This window comes from Taudactylus pleione, unplaced genomic scaffold (genome assembly GCF_031769625.1).
Source record: "Taudactylus pleione unplaced genomic scaffold, aTauple2 ptg002080l, whole genome shotgun sequence".
In the NCBI taxonomy this organism is placed as follows: domain Eukaryota; kingdom Metazoa; phylum Chordata; class Amphibia; order Anura; family Myobatrachidae; genus Taudactylus; species Taudactylus pleione.
Window position 1 is genome coordinate 199772 of NW_028286474.1, and position 16243 is coordinate 216014.

At 47.2% G+C, this 16243-nt stretch overlaps 1 protein-coding gene across 1 annotated transcript in view; it reads left to right on the forward strand.

The window, feature by feature from the left end:
- Positions 1-15618, forward strand: part of LOC148435681 (uncharacterized) — a gene marked incomplete at its 5' end in the record, with an annotated part of 206932 nt that extends 191314 nt beyond the window's left edge. Inside the window, 2 exon segments of the mRNA XM_088465642.1 lie at positions 14593-14794; positions 14796-15618. Coding sequence (XP_088321768.1) covers positions 14593-14794; positions 14796-15618 — 1025 coding nt within the window.
- Positions 15619-16243: the final 625 nt, after the last annotated feature.

A 16243-nucleotide genomic window follows, 5' to 3' on the forward strand; every position in this document is an offset into this window, starting at 1 on the left:
TGGTGTAAAATTAGTTTCTTCTTTCTATAAAATCAAGTCTTTGGGCAATGTTAAAGGGCCAGAGTATTAGGCTCACTAGCTGATCTCCAGCATCTGTTCTGTTAGTGATCTTACCTGTGTACTGATCCAGTCCATCTGACGATTCTTCTTGTCTGCTCCCTTGGTACTGCTTCTTGTTTCTTCCTCGTTCTGACTTTGGCCTTCTCCAGAGCTGATTCTTCCCATTCCTTGGTACCACGTTGCTAATCTGCAGGGTTTCTGCTGAAGGCCACCAATACGTAAAACGGTATGCAATCGGCATCCCAGCGCTTGGGATGCAGACGGTCTGAATACCGGCGCTGAAATCCAGAGAGGTCGGGATCTCGGCACCAGTATCCCGACCGCCAGCATCCCGAAGGTAAGTATCGGGGTGTTAGGGGGTGGTTAGCGTTAGGCAGCGGGGTTAGGCACTAGGGGGAGGGTTAGGCAGCGGGGAGTGAGGGTTTGGATTAGGGTGAAGGGAGGGGGAGGATAGGTTTAGGCACTAGGGAGGTAGGTTAGGCACCAGGGAGGAAGAGTTAAGGTAGGGTTAGGGGAAGACTCACCTTTACTTCCTATGGGTGTCGGGATTCTACCTTTTGGGATGGTTGCTGTCGTTATTGTGACCAGCGGCATCCCGACAGCCGGCATTGCATACTGATTCCAGTAAAACACCACACCTGTATTTTGGGTCTTCGCCAATCCTAATACTACAGACAGCATCCAAACCATCTCAGCGATAGGCCTGACAACATAAAAATTCCACTGATGGTGAGGGCTCTTCTATCTACCCCTAGGAGAAGGGTTCAGCCTTCACCATTTAGTTTCATTCAAACAAGACTGAAACTCTTTGTTAGTAGTTGTTTTGGTATACAATTTTTTTATTCAATATTTAGAGATATCTTGTTTAATTGTATGATGTTTTATTGTGGATTTTCCCTTCTCTTACCATTGTCTCAGCCCCCTCTCTTTCTTTCTTCTGTTCACCTTCTATTTATAGAAAAAAAAAATATGAATAAAAAAGGTGACGGATGGCTAATACTTACACAACTAAGAATCATGCACAACTATTTGCGGCTAGATCCTCCCGGCAAACGGAGGGAGGCCGGACCAGTGCAGCGTGCGTGACGTCATGACGCTTGTTCAGACCGAGGAGCCGCCGGGTGTGAGCCGCCAGAGAAGAGAGACTGAAAAATACAGGCAAGCGCAGCAGGAGGTAAGTGTTGGGCAAGCTGGGCTGGGATAAGAGTGTCTTCCTTGTTATGCAAAAGGGTCAGCCCTGATTGGCCACTTGACTGGCATAAGGAAACATTAGGATATATTACTCACATTCCATTCCTGGACGGCTTCCTGTGATCAGACGATGGTAACATTGTGGGGAGATAGATGGGACAGCTGTGCTGTACAAAAACTAAATCATTGTGGACTGCAAAAACCAATGTAAGCTGCCGTGTATAGACACAGGCCGGGTAAGGACTGCAAACCAAAAGTCAGAGCAGCCCACAGTGTAAGCAGCAGTCCACTCCTGTGTCAGGCTTGTCTCAGTGATGGAAGGGAGAAGGTGCTGGATAGGTATAGCACCTCCCCATCCGAGCACTGCACCCTACTTCTCCTGTACCATAATTGCTCACTCTCCTGGAAGATCTGGGAGACACCTGAATTTGGGAGAGTTTCCCGGCTCTGAAAATACCCCGCATTCGACCGGCTGACCATGTAGTGGGCAGGATACTGGTGTTGATGAATCGTGTTATCACAAATCCAGCCCGAGCATCGCAAAGCCGCTATTACCAGCAAAACATCACTAGGGGCAGACCAGCTATGACCCAATTTGTGGTGCTCCGCCACCGTCCCAACCATCTGCTCCCACCTCTCTCAGACTGAGAATTTCCAAAGTTGGCTACTATGTCATGTGTGCACCCCACGTGCAGGGTTAGAGGCATACATACCTACTCTCTCGGATTGGCCAGGACGCTCCAGAAAATCGAGTGGCATCCAGAAAAGTGGGCAACCCACTGCATCCCCATACACACCACCACAGCACGGGGGGAGCGATGACGCAATGCATACAGAATCGTGTCATCATGGCCCCGCTTACACGCAGGGATGACAAAGATGCGATCTTGCGGTCATGCCTCTGCCCCACCCCCAAAACTACATCATTTCCCCATTACGCCCCCTCGCTGAAGAAGCCTGGTTACCCCTTCTCAGAGGGAGAGAGCTAAATGATGGTAAGTATGGTTAGAGAGGGATGGGGCAATTAGAGCCTACTACCCTCTCCTTAGAAAAAACAAATAGAACATTTAATTAGTGTAAACACTATTTGGAATATGTTATAATGTTATAGATGCCCCCATGTAGAGGAATAGACCCTGTGATGAAGAGGTGTTGGCGCCATATTAATCCTGCTCCATACGAGGAGTTTTGAAGACACCGGGAAGTGGAGGCAGTCACATAGACCCTTCCCTTGGTACAAAGCCCCCCCTTCCCCTCTCCCAGCAATTTGTCTCCTTATTACCAGAGCTCAGAGTGATATCAGCGGACCAAGCCCAGTCACTGCCTCATACAGACAGTAACTGTACATCACCAGCACACACCTGTCCCCCTCCCCAAACACCCACCAGTAACACCGTGACCTCCCCTCCCCCCACTAACTGTACAGCACGAGCACACACCTGTCCCCCTCCCAAGAGACCCCCCAGTAAAATCCTGGCTCCCCCCACTAACTGTACACCAGGCAGAACACAACTATCCCCCTCCCCAGAGTAACACCCTGGCCTCCCTTCCCCCCACTACCTGTACAGCACCAGCTCACACCTGTCCCCCTCCCCAAACACCCCCCAGTAAAACCCCTCCACTAATTGTACACCAGGCATACTGCCTCATACAGACAGTAACTGTACATCACCAGCACACACCTGTCCCCCTCCCCAAACACCCACCAGTAACACCGTGACCTACCCTCGCCCACTAACTGTACAACACGAGCACACACCTGTCCCCCTCCCAAGAGACCCCCCAGTAAAATCCTGGCTCCCCCCACTAACTGTACACCAGGCAGAACACAACTATCCCCCTCCCCAGACACCCAGAGTAACACCCTGGCCTCCCTTCCCCCCACAACCTGTACAGCACCAGCTCACACCTGTCCCCCTCCCCAAACACCCCCCTTCAGGACACCTCTCCCAAAAAACTGTGGACACTGGCTGATGACATCAGGGTCAATCTACGGAAAGGGATTAACTTCTTCCCTTCCCCCAACTCCCGTGCCCATTTGTATGGTAATGACTTTGGACACTGGCTGATGACGTCATCGTACACACACGGAAGGGGATCTCTCTAATTCCCAACTTCTTTCCCGTCCTGTTCCCTGTGTGTGTTTCCCTGTCTGCGGCAGATCAGGAGAAGGAGCTGTGTTACAGGTACCAGTCCTGTCCTTTGTTATTACTGCTGTCACTAATAGTATTAGTGTTATGTATGAGGTGTAATGCTGGGCAGTGACTGTGGGTATGGGAGGTATATGTGCTGGGCATGAGGATGTATAATGTGTGCCCAGGACTGTATGTATGGGGTGTAATGCTGGGCAGTGACTGTGGGTATGGGGGGTATATGTGCTGGACATGAAGCTGTATAAGGTGTGCCCAGGACTGTACGTATGAGGTGTAATGCTGGGCAGTGACTGTGGGTATGGGGGGGTATATGTGCTGGGCATGAGGCTGTATAAGATGTGCCCAGGACTGTATGTATGAGGTGTAATGCTGGGCAGTGACTGGGGGCTATATGTGCTGGGCATGAGGATGTATAATGTGTGCCCAGGACTGTATGTATGAGGTGTAATGCTGGGCAGTGACTGTGGTTATGGGGGGTATATGTGCTGGATATGAGGCTGTATAAGGTGTGCCCAGGACTGTATGTATGAGGTGTAATGCTGGGCAGTGACTGTGGTTATGGGGGGTATATGTGCTGGATATATGGCTGTATAAGGTGTGCCCAGGACTGTGTGTATTAAGTGTAATTCTTGCAATTTGGCAAACTCCAGATAAACTGCCATGTGCTTTTTACTAAGTAGTGGCTTCCGTCTAGCCACTCTACCATACAGGCCTGATTGGTGGATTGCTGCAGAGATGGTTATCTTTCTGGAAGGTTCTTCTCTCTACAGAGGAATGCTCTAGCTCTGACTGAGTGACCATCAGATTCTTGGTCACCTCCCTGACTAGGGCCCTTCTCCCTCGATCACTCAGTTTAGACAGCCGGCCAACTCTAGGAAGAGTCCTGGTGGTTCCGAACTTCTTCCATTTAAGGATGATGGAGGCCACTGTGCTCATTGGGACCATCAAAGCAGCAGATATTTTTCTGTACCCTTCCCCAGATTTGTGCCTTGAGACATTCCTGTCTCGGAGGTCTACAGACAATTCCTTGGACTTCATGCTCTGACATACACTGTCAAGTGTGGGGACCTTATATAGATAGGTGTATGCTTTTCAAAATAATGTCCAGTCAACTGAATTTAACACAGGTGGACTCCTAATAAGCTGTAGGAACATCTCAAGGATGATCAGTGGAAACAGGATGCACCTGAGCTCAATTTTGAGCTTCATGGCAAAGGCCGTGAATACTTATGTACATATGATTTCTTAGTGGTTTTTTTTATTAAATTTGCAAAAATCTCAAAAAAACTTTACACGTTGTCATTATGGGGTATTGTGTGTAGAATTTTGAGAACAAAAATGAATTTAATCCATTTTAGAATAAGGCTGTAACATAACAAAATGTGGAAAAAGTGAAGCGTATTGAATACTTTCCAGATGCACTGTACATGTACCTCTAACTCCCTCTCATCAGCAACATCTCCGGTTTGCTAAACTAGAGCAACACTTCAGGCTCTACTCTTTGGACTGTCTACAGCTCCACGGGTGTTTACCAAGATTATGGTTATCATGTCGGCCCACCTGCTTGGTCAGGTGGTTCGGCTGCTACCATATCTGGATGAACTCTTGCTCTTCACAAACTCCCCAGAGGTGCTTCAACACCATCTTCAGGTTACCATTGTTTTCCTACAAAAGCACGGCTGGTTAATCAACTGGAAGAAATCCTCCCTGAGTCCTTCACAAAGGATGGTTCATCTGGGAGCTCTTTTGGATTCTCAGGATCAGAGATTCTTCATTACAGCAGACAAGATATCCACACTGCAAATACATGTGCGCAGATTCCTACGCAGTCGCCGGGTGTTAGTCCACTCAGCAATGCAAGTTCTAGGATCCATGGTTTGCACCTTCGACATGGTGGAGTATGCTCAGTTCTACTCCAGGCACCTGCAACAGCTAATCCTGGTGGAATGGGTTGCCCCATCGGATCAAGACTCAAATGATGGTTCTCTCTCCAGAGGTTCATCTGTCCCTCTCCAGGTGGCTACGGACATCCCATTTAACCAATGGTTGTACCTTTTGGATCCCGGATTGGGTATTCTTTACAACGGATGCCAGTCTGGGGCTGGGGCGCAGTGACCAGTCAAGACTCCTTCCAGCAGTGTTGGACATCAGCCGAGTCGACCTTGCCAGTCAATGTATTGGAACTCCGAGCCATCTACAAAGCCCTCTTTCTGGCTAAGGACATTCTTCAGGGCAAGCCTGTACAAGTGCAGTCCGACAACGCCACAGCAGTGGCCTACATCAATCACCAAGGAGGCACTCGACGTCGGTCAGCAATGATAGAAGTGTCGCGCATTCTCACATGGGCCAAAGGTCATCTCCCGGCCATCTCCGCAGTGTTCATTTCGGGAGTTCTAAAATGGGAAGCGGACTTCCTCAGTTGTCATGACATGCATGCCGAGGAATGGTCTCTCCACCTGGAAGTCTTTTAACTCCTAGTGGACAAATGGGGCCTACCAGCGGTGGACCTCATGGCCTCCAGACACAATCACAAACTGCCAGTGTACGGGTCCAGAACAAGGGACACTGAGGCAGCCTTTTTAGATGCCTTATCAGTGAAGTGGACCTTCCATCTGGCGTACTTATTCCCTCCAGTCTCCCTTCTTCCTCGAGTTCTTTGGAAGTTCAAACAAGACAACATTGGAACTCAGATCTTCTGAGCCTCTCCATAGACGCACCGTTCCTGCTACATCAGCAGCCAGACCTGTTGTCTTAGGGTCCCTGACTTTACCAGGTCCTGGGTCATCTGTCTTTGACGGTGTGGCTCTTGAGACATTCCTCCTGGGATCTATAGGGCTTTATTGCTCTGTGGTCCAGACTATGCTCAGAGTGCGTAAGCCGGCCTCTGCCTGGATTTACCATAGAGTGTGGCATGCCTACTTCCAATGGTGAGATGCCAGAAGCTATGACCCTCATGTGTTTTGGGTCTCTAGAGTCCTGGCCTTCCTCCAAGCTGGATTGGATCTCCACCTTACCTCGCTGAATGTACACGTCACTGCTCTGTCCATTTAGTTCCAGCGTAGAATTGCTTCACTGCCAGATGTCCACACCTTCCTTCAAGGTGTCCTACGCATTCAACCTCCCTTTGTCCATCCTGTTGCTCCGTGGGATTTGTCAGTGGTTCTTCAGGCCTTACAGGGCACTCTGTTTGAACCTTTGGAATCTGTGTATTCCAGGTGGCTCACAGCAAAGACTCTTTTGGCTATGTCGTCCACCCGAAGGGTATCGTATTTAGGGGCGATCTCAAGTCGCTCCCCATTTCTTTTTTTTTTTTTTTCTTTTTTTTATTCTCTTTATTAACTTTCATTAAAAAAGGAAGTACATTTGACCACCAGGTCACATAATTAAAATATACATTGAACGACAAACTTGCATAACATACATTTCTAATTTTCCATCAGGACAGGGCTATGTTTTGGACTCGCCCTTGTTTTTTTCTTAAAGTGGTGACTCGTTTCCATATTAATTAGGAAATCGTATCACCAGACCTCTCGGTAGGTGAGGCCTCCTTGGATGTGGTTCGTGTGCTCAGGATCTTTTGTGAACCGTACCAGTTCTCTGAGGAAAACAGACACCCTATTTGTGCCCTATGGATTTCACAAGGATGGTTGGCCAGCCAATAAACAGATATTGGCTAGATGGCTTTGCATGACTATCTCACGCAGGCCTTCCTATACCGGGTACTGTCACTGCTCATTCCACTCGCTCTGTGGGTCCCACATGGCCAGCTTTTCGTGGCGCCTCAGCTGAACAGCTTTGTAAGTCGACCACGTTGTCTTCTTTTCACACCTTTCTTACGCTGTATGTCTTCGATACATTTGCCTCTCTGGATGCTTAATTTGGACGCCGGATTCTCAGCTCAGGAGTGTCCCCACCCTTGAATAACTGCTTTGGGACATCCCCAAGGTCTCCCTGAGGAGCCCTATGGACCCTGAAGAAGAAAATTAGAGTTATGGTAAAACTTACCTTTTTGTTAACTTTCTTCGAAGGCCATAGCATCCACAGGGCATCCACCCTGATGCACCTAGCTTCTATGGGCTATGTTTCCTGGTCACCTGTTTCCCGTCTCCTTCTGTGTCACAAACTGAAGTGGCTCGGGGGTGGGGCATAGGGGGAAGGACCATTGCATCCTGGGAGCAAAGCTTTAACTGTTCGGTGCCTGGTCCTCAACCACCATCTACACACCAAGGTAGATCTTGTGGACCCTATGGACCTCGAAGAAATATAGTTAACAAAGGTATGTTTTACTAAAACTCTTATTTTTTTTAAATTGTTACAAGTCTTCTCTTATATATTAGAAAAATTATAATAAATATATAATAATATATATTCTTAGACTATAGACCATTAAAGTCACTGGAGGATCTGACGTGTTCGGTATAAATCACTGATTCACTGAGGATGGATAAGGACCGGAGTCACAGAAGCGAGAAGTTATTACAACTCGCCCTGGAGATATACACACATCATCTGATAATCCCATGTATACAATGTACTTAGTCACTGTGTGTCTCCTACAGATGTACCCAGTAAGAGAAATACCTCAGAGAGATGTCCCCATCCTCTTTATCACCAGGATTGTACAGAGGAGAATCACGATACCACAGGAGCATCAGGTAGATGGGATTTAGAGTCTCACCAAATGGCAAAGTGACTGTCACTGTATGATCTGTATAAAAGCTGTATGTGTCCTATACACTGATATTATACTGTTTAGTCTCAAATAATAAAGTTGGACATAATTAGTGTTATTTTTTGTGGGGGTTATTTAGGGTGAAGATCTGACTGATATTATGGAAAAAGAGACGTATGTGACTGATATGAAGGCAGACGATACAGAGGGAGAAGAAGAGACGTATGTGAGGGTTGATCAGCAGTGTAAGGAGGAGGAAATCCCTACAGATATCAACATAGGTGAGTAATAATCACTTATTACAGATTAGTGCTACATATTCTCCTTGCTCAGTCACTACAGAAATCTCTTATCCTACACCCTCCTCTGTCAGTACAGACGAATGAGGAAAATGTATTTGCCCAGTGGGGGAGTCAGGATCCATCAGCCCCTATTATACTCCTGCTCTCCCCCTCACATAATGTCACTGTGTGTTACCAGCCCAGAGATCTGACCAGTCTCCTCCCCACACTCTCTGGTGTATCTCATACATCAGTACAAAGTACGTCAGCACCATGGTGATTGAATCCCTCATCAATTGGATTAGACCCCGTGTGACATTATGTGAATAATCACAGTGCTGCTGTCAGAAATACAAATAAGCCTCAATTACATGTAATAGTTTATTAATAAATGAAAAGGCAAACAGAGGAGCAGATGCCAGGTGTACTGTATAATACATAGTAACACTGTATACAGCTAGAGTACATATTAATACATTATACTTGTCCATATAATCATAGATAAAAGTTATGAATGTCTCCCCAATAAAACAAATGGATAAACAACATGAGGATTCCACGGTAACTGCAATAATCACAGATGGCCCAGAGCCTGCACTGTGGGAGCTAATGACGTATATACACACGTGTAGTCCTATGTACACTGATAGAGGATGAGCACAGCTCTGCCAGATATAACTGTGCTGATGTGTGCATTAGCTGCAACGCAATAATGGTAGATGCTTGTGACTATTCTACTTCTATAGTGTGACCTTACCCATGATCCTCTCTGTGCACTACCCATGTCACATTACCCATGATCCTCCATGTGCACCATCTATGTCACATTTCCCATGATCCTCAATGTGCACTACCCATGTCACATTAGCCATGCCTATGAGGCTGGCTGGGCAAGGCTTATACTTGGGTACTATTACTCTCCAAGGTCTCCCTTTGGGTGGTGGTGGCCAATGTGGCCGTGCAATCTGCATGTCGTTGTGGCTGGGTCTATGCAATGTGCTGGTGGGAGGTACCTGGGTATAGAGACTTAGCCCACTGGGTTACCCAGAGTATTATTACGGTTTATGGGTCACACAGGTAAGATAACAGGGATGGTACAACTCTATCTTTATTGTATTTTAAGGTAGCAATACCATACATCACACTAAGTGTTACTTATAGCAGTCCCCAGGTCACTCACCAGTCCCCTAGATCAGATGTTACCCACACAGTTTACCTGGGAGGGGGCAGCACCCTACACCCCAATTCCTGATGGATACAAACTCTCAGGTGCAATGTTCTGCAGAAGAGTGAGGGGATCCCTAGTCCAGCAGCCTAACACCACCAAGGCTTCTTCCCCTTGTAAAATCCTGGAATACTGTTCTGCTGGCAGGACACAAAGCTCCTCTCCAGTATCTCCTTGTAGGAACCTAAACTTCACACCCCAGAGGACGTTACACAGTACTGAGTCCCAATCTCCTCCTGTCCTGTCCTTGTAATACAGCTCAGTGCCCACGATGTAGGTGTACACCCCTGTGCAGATAACTCATTAGTGTTTCCCCTGGTATTGGGTATCCAGTGTTCTCCCCAGAAAAAATTTCCAGCTGGGAGGCATCAAGAAGTGGGTGGGGGCCTTAATAATAGCAGTATTAAATCCTGACCTTATAATGATTTAAACTTGAAATAACATTTTATATATTAATTCTCTTATTAGAGGCCCAGTCGTATGAATATGAAAAAGCTACAAAGTCTGTAGGATCTGGTCCTTTTTATACAGCTCCCAGATACTGTCCCCACTTGCAGGCTCCCAAAGTGCCGGGTGGTGCACCCGCAAAAAACAACCTGGGGAGAACACTGGGTATCCCTGCAGGGGGGCTGGGTGTGATGTACACGCCCCCTGATTACTAGTTATCCCCCATTGTGTGTGTGTTGTGTCTGAGAGTTACCTGGATGGAACTCAGGTGATTGATAATAAAGAAGGGAATCTATGATAATGACTGGTCCCTCCTCCTGTTATCTCTTAATAATCATGTGTGACATCATGCACCCTCCAGCTGTTCTATGCTCCCTGGCTCAGAGAGAGAGACAGCATGGCCACATATATTCCTATAATACTGATCATAAGTCACCTGGCAACATTTCTGCCTCATTACCATAGGGGACACAGGGACAACACTGCGATATAGGGCTGTGCAGAAGGACTGGGCACCATACAGTTGATCTTCTTTGACATCAGGGCAGCCCAGCCTCCTACCCTATACCCTGTCCCCATCCCCAGGCAGGCCAGTTTACATTTGCTGCCAACAGGAGCCGGTCACACTTTAAACGGGGATGCTTGTACAGCCTCGGATCTTTATTTTCTTTTATTTAATCTTATTTTGAGTGGGCAGCGCAGAGCATCCTGTAGGCACAGAGGACTGCAGCTGGACACCTGGGAAGGTAGTATTGGTGTGGCTTTACCCGCCGGTCCTGGACACCCCTGGCAGGACAAGCGGGTGTCCAGGCCCGCCGCACCTCCACTAGACCACAAGACGGGCCATTTGCCCAGGGGGGTTCCATGTCAGAAGGGGGAGGTGCAGGGCCAGCAACAGAAATCACGGCCCAGTACACACATTTATTTAGGCCCCCATCCCTGGGTCCTTGTCAGATACGGGCCTCTCGCTTGAGAGTCTGCCTTGCGTATATGTGTTTTCTCTACAATGGGGAACCTTCGAAGACATTGTTACTCCCTAGGACTGCAGTCGGTATTCAGTTTTCACGAGGGAGATCACATGGTTCGGAAGACGCCTGTTTGTGAAGGAATATAACCAATGTGACTCATATAGCAGAGATTTGACCAGAAACAGGGGAAGCAGTGAGTGACAGGGTAACAGGAGAGGCAGAGGGTGATGGGAAGAGGGTGACAAGCAGAGGGTGACAGGTTAAGTGTAACAGGTTGAGGCAAAGGGTGACAAACAGGGTAATAGGGAGAAGCAGCGGGTGACAGGGTAAGGGTGAAAGGAAATGGGTTAGAGGCAATGAGTGACGGGTAAGGGTGACTAAGAGAGGCAAAGGGTGACAAACAGAAGGTAAAGGGGAGAAACAGGGTGATGGGGTACGAGGCACCAGCCCTGGTGATGGCTCATTCCACCAGGTCGGTAGGTACCTTTTGGGCAGCTTGCTGGTGTACCTCGGTGATGCAGCTCTGCAGGGTGGCTACGTGGTCTTCTGTCCACACGTTTTTCCCTTTCTATTCCTTTGACACCTTCACCTCCGCAGATGCGGCAATTGGGCGGAAGGTTCTCTGTGCAGCTCAGGAGCGTCCTCTCATTGCTTTGGGACGTCCCAGTTTTGTCTAAGTCCCCTATGGCAGTGAAGAAGAGAACTAGATTTATGTTCTTACCTGGTTAAATCCTTTTCTTTGAGCTCCATAGTGGACACAGGGCGCCCACCCTGACGCACCTGGCTTGTTCTGTTTTTGGTTCCCCTGTCCATCTCTTCGGTGTGTTTCGACCTGTGTGTGTGCCAGTGTTCCTTCTCCTTTCTTGCTCCTACCTTGGACTTGCTAATTGAAATAGCCTGGCTGGGGGTGGGGTATAGGGGAAGAGGCTGGACTGCTCTGATGTCAAAGAAAATAAACTGTTGTCCCCGTGTCCCCTATGGAATTTGAAGAAAAGGATTTAACCAAGTAAAAAATAAATCTCTTTCAAAATCAAAACATGACAACCTAACATTACACAATATTACTATACACCCCCTTATGTGCCGCCCATACCCCTCACCCACAGTATATGCTGCACAGTACTACTATACACCCCATTATGTGCTGTCTATACCCCTCACCCACAGTATATGCTGCACATTACTACTATACACCCCCTTATGTGCTGCCTATACTCCTCACCTACAGTATATGCTGCACATTACTACTATACACCCCCTTATGTGCTGTCTATACCCCTCTTCCACAGTATATTATTATTATTATTATTATTATTAGCATTTATTTATATGGCGCCACAAGTGTTCCGCAGCGCCTTACAAAGTACAAAAACAAATTGTATACAAGTGACTTACAGAACAATACAATACAGGACATGGATAATATATATTGCTACATTAGTGACCATATCGCCCAGATAAGCAACAGAGCATAAGCAACCAAGTGTTAGGTGCCCTAGTGGTGAGTAAGAAGTAAATGACACTATAGTAAGGAGAAGCACAAGAGGGTAGATGGCCCTGCTCGTGAGAGCTTACATTCTAAAAAGGTGGGGGAAGACAAACTGGGTTGACACAGATGGGGTAGATGGGGACGAATGAGCATGTAGCAAGGAGTTAGAATGATAGCTGGAAGGCTTTGATGAAGTAGTGGGTCTTGAGAGCCCGTTTGAAGGATTGCAAACAGGTGGAGAGTCTGATGCGGAGTGGGAGAGAGTTCCAGAGGTGGGGAGCAGTGCGGGCAAAATCTTGGAGGCGGGAGTGGGAGGAAGTAATCAGCTGGCATGAAAGGCGGCGTGCATTAGTTGAGCGAAGAGGAGCGTGAAGGGAGATGAGATCAGAGATGTATATGGGAGAAGATTGGGTGAGGGCTTTGTGAGCGAGCGTGAGAACCTTAAATTGGACTCTGAAAGGGAAGGGGAGCCAGTGTAGGGCTTGTAGGAGAGGGGAGGCAGATGCAGAATGTTTGGAGAGGATGATAAGCCGTGCAGCAGCATTGAGGACAGACTGGAGAGGAGAGAGATGGGATTTGGGGAGGCCAGATAGGAGGAGGTTACAATAGTCCAATCTGGAGATGACCAGTGAGTGTATGAGGGTTTTAGTAGCATCCTGGGTGAGATAGGGTCTGATCTTAGAAATATTTTTGAGATGGAAACGACAGGACTGTGAAAGGTTCTGGATATGTGGTTTGAAGGAGAGGGATGAGTCCAGGATAACTCCAAGACAGCGCACCTTGGGACTAGATGAGATAGTTATTCCATCAATTGATAAAGAAATAGTGGGAAGTGAGGTGATGTGGGAGGGTGGGAAGATGATTAGCTCTGTCTTAGACATATTAAGTTTAAGAAATCGCTGGGACATCCAGGAAGAGACAGCAGAGAGACAGTTGGAGATACGAGTCAAAAGAGAGGGGGAGAGATCAGGGGAGGAAAGGTAGATTTGAGTATCATCAGCATAGAGATGATAATGGAGGTCAAAAGAGCTGATGAGTTCACCTAGAGAGGAAGTATAGAGGGAGAATAGGAGAGGACCAAGAACAGAACCTTGGGGAACACCTACTGTAAGAGGCTGTGGAGGGGAAGAGGAGTCGTGAGAGGAAACTGAAAAAGATCGGTCAGAGAGGTAGGATGACAGCCAGGAGAGGGCAGTTTCACGTAGACCAAGGGAGTGAAGGATATTCAGCAGGAGAGGGTGGTCCACAGTGTCAACAGCAGCAGAGAGATCAAGGAGAATGAGAAGAGAGTAGTGGCCTTGGGATTTGGCAGCAAGGAGGTCATTGCTGACTTTTGTGAGGGCAGTTTCAGTGGAGTGGAGAGAACGGAAGCCAGACTGAAAAGGGTCAAGGAGGGAGTGGGAGGAAAGAAAAGTGGTAAGGCGGTTGTAGACAATCTGCTCAAGGAGTAGTAGTATATGCTGCACATTACTACTATACACCCCCTTATGTGCTGTCTATACCCCTCACCCACAGTATATGCTGCACATTACTACTATACACCCCCTTATGTGCTGTCTATACCCCTCACCCATAGTGTCTGCTGCACATTACTACTATACACCCCCTTATGTGCTGTCTATACCCCTCACCCACAGTATATGCTGCACATTACTACTATACACCCCATTATGTGCTGCCTATACCCATCACCTACAGTATATGCTGCACATTACTACTATACACCCCTTATGTGCTGTCTATACCCTTCACCCACAGTATATGCTGCACAAACATAAAGTCCATGAAATATGAAATGCTATCTGACGAGGCTGTCACAGCTGGGTGATGTTATTTTCTTTATTTTAAGATTCATCCTAGTTATTTTGTAAATGTGTCAAATTTTATTTCCAGCAGCTGGACGCACAAGCAGGAAGAGCTCGGAGGGCCATCTTGTTTTGTCTCCACATTGTAACATAGAAGATACCATCACACAGGATTCTTCAGGAGACATCCCCATTACTCTAAATATACATCCAGTACCTGACAGTGCAGATATATCATCTGATCCCTCTAATTGTGAGGAATGTTCCACTGATACTTCCAATATTGCTACACACAGGACAGCTCACAGAGGTGATAAAGACTTTCTCTGTTCTGAGTGTGGGAAATGTTTTTCATTGAAATCATCTCTTGTTACACATCAGAAATATCACACAGGTGAGACTCCATTTTCATGCTCTGAGTGTGGAAGATGTTATACACATAAATCATCTCTTGTTATACATCAGATGTATCACACAGGTGAGAAACCATTTCCATGCTCTGAGCGGGAAATGTTTTGCAAAGACATCACAACTTGTTGAACATCAGAGAGCTCACACTGGGGAGAAACCATTTGCATGTTCTGAGTGTGGGAAATGTTTTGCAAAGAAATCAACTCTTGTTATACATCAGAGACGTCACACAGGTGAGAAACCATTTTCATGTTCTGAGTGTGGGAAATGTTTTACAGTGAATTCAGCTCTTGTTTCACATCAGAGACGTCACACCGGGGAGAAATCATTTGCATGCTCTGAGTGTGGGAAATGTTTTGCACATAAATCACAGCTTGTTATACATCAGAGATGTCACACAGGGGAGAAGCCATATACTTGTTCTGAGTGTGGGGAATGTTTTACAGAGAAATCTGAGCTTGTTAGACATCAGATAAGTCACACCGGGCAGAAACCATTTCCATGCTCTGAGTGTGGCAAATGTTTTACAGTGAAATCAGGTCTTGTTGCCCATCAGCGAACTCACACTGGTGAGAAACCATATATATGTCCTGAGTGTGGGAAATGTTTTACAATAGTTAGAAATCTTCTTACACACAAGAGAACTCACACCGGGGAGAAACCATTTGCATGCTCTAAGTGTGGGAAATATTTTGCACAGAACTCAGCTCTTGTTAAACATCAGAGACGTCACACAGGTGAGAAACCATATACATGTTCTGAGTGTGGGAAATGTTTTACAGAGAATTATGAGCTTGTTACACATCAGAGAACTCACACTGGGGAGAAACCATTTTCATGCTCTGAGTGTGGGAAATGTTTTACAGCAACATCAGTTCTTGGTAGACATCAAAAAACACATAAAAAGAAGAGCTGATGGACACATGAAACACCATACTGTAAATATTGGAAATGCTGCAATTTTTTGGCTAATCTTTTGTATTATGAGTACCAGCAATAGCAGAATGGACAATAGACAATGTCATTAGTAGACAAAGCATTGGTACATTTTCCACACAACAATGAAGCCACAATTAAGGGAGTATTTCTACTTCAGGGTCCAAAGGCTCCACAGAGACCTTGGGGTTTAGGTGATGGCAAGGACATCCGGGCATCATGCAGTTAATTTTTTCACTCCCAGGATGCACTGGGCCTCTCCCTATACCCCAGGCCAGAGGCACCTCAGGTTCGTTTGGGGCCTGGCAGGAGTCGGGTCACTGTAACGCAGTGGGGCTGTTCAACAGCCCCTGAAGAGTTTTCAACTGTTAATACTTCTAGCGGACAGCGTCGGAAAGTTCAGGGGACGTCCACGCTGCCGCTCCGTCACCCCTCCGGCGCCGACACTGATCCGGGAATCGTGTCCGGACCCCGGGGTCTGTGCTAGCCAGACCTCGCAGGCCTCCAGCCGGATGTATGGGGAGCAGGTAAGAAGCGGTTCACCGCTTGCGGCAGTCTTTTCCCCCAGATTTCAGGGGATAGACCGGGGATGACGGCAGTGGAGC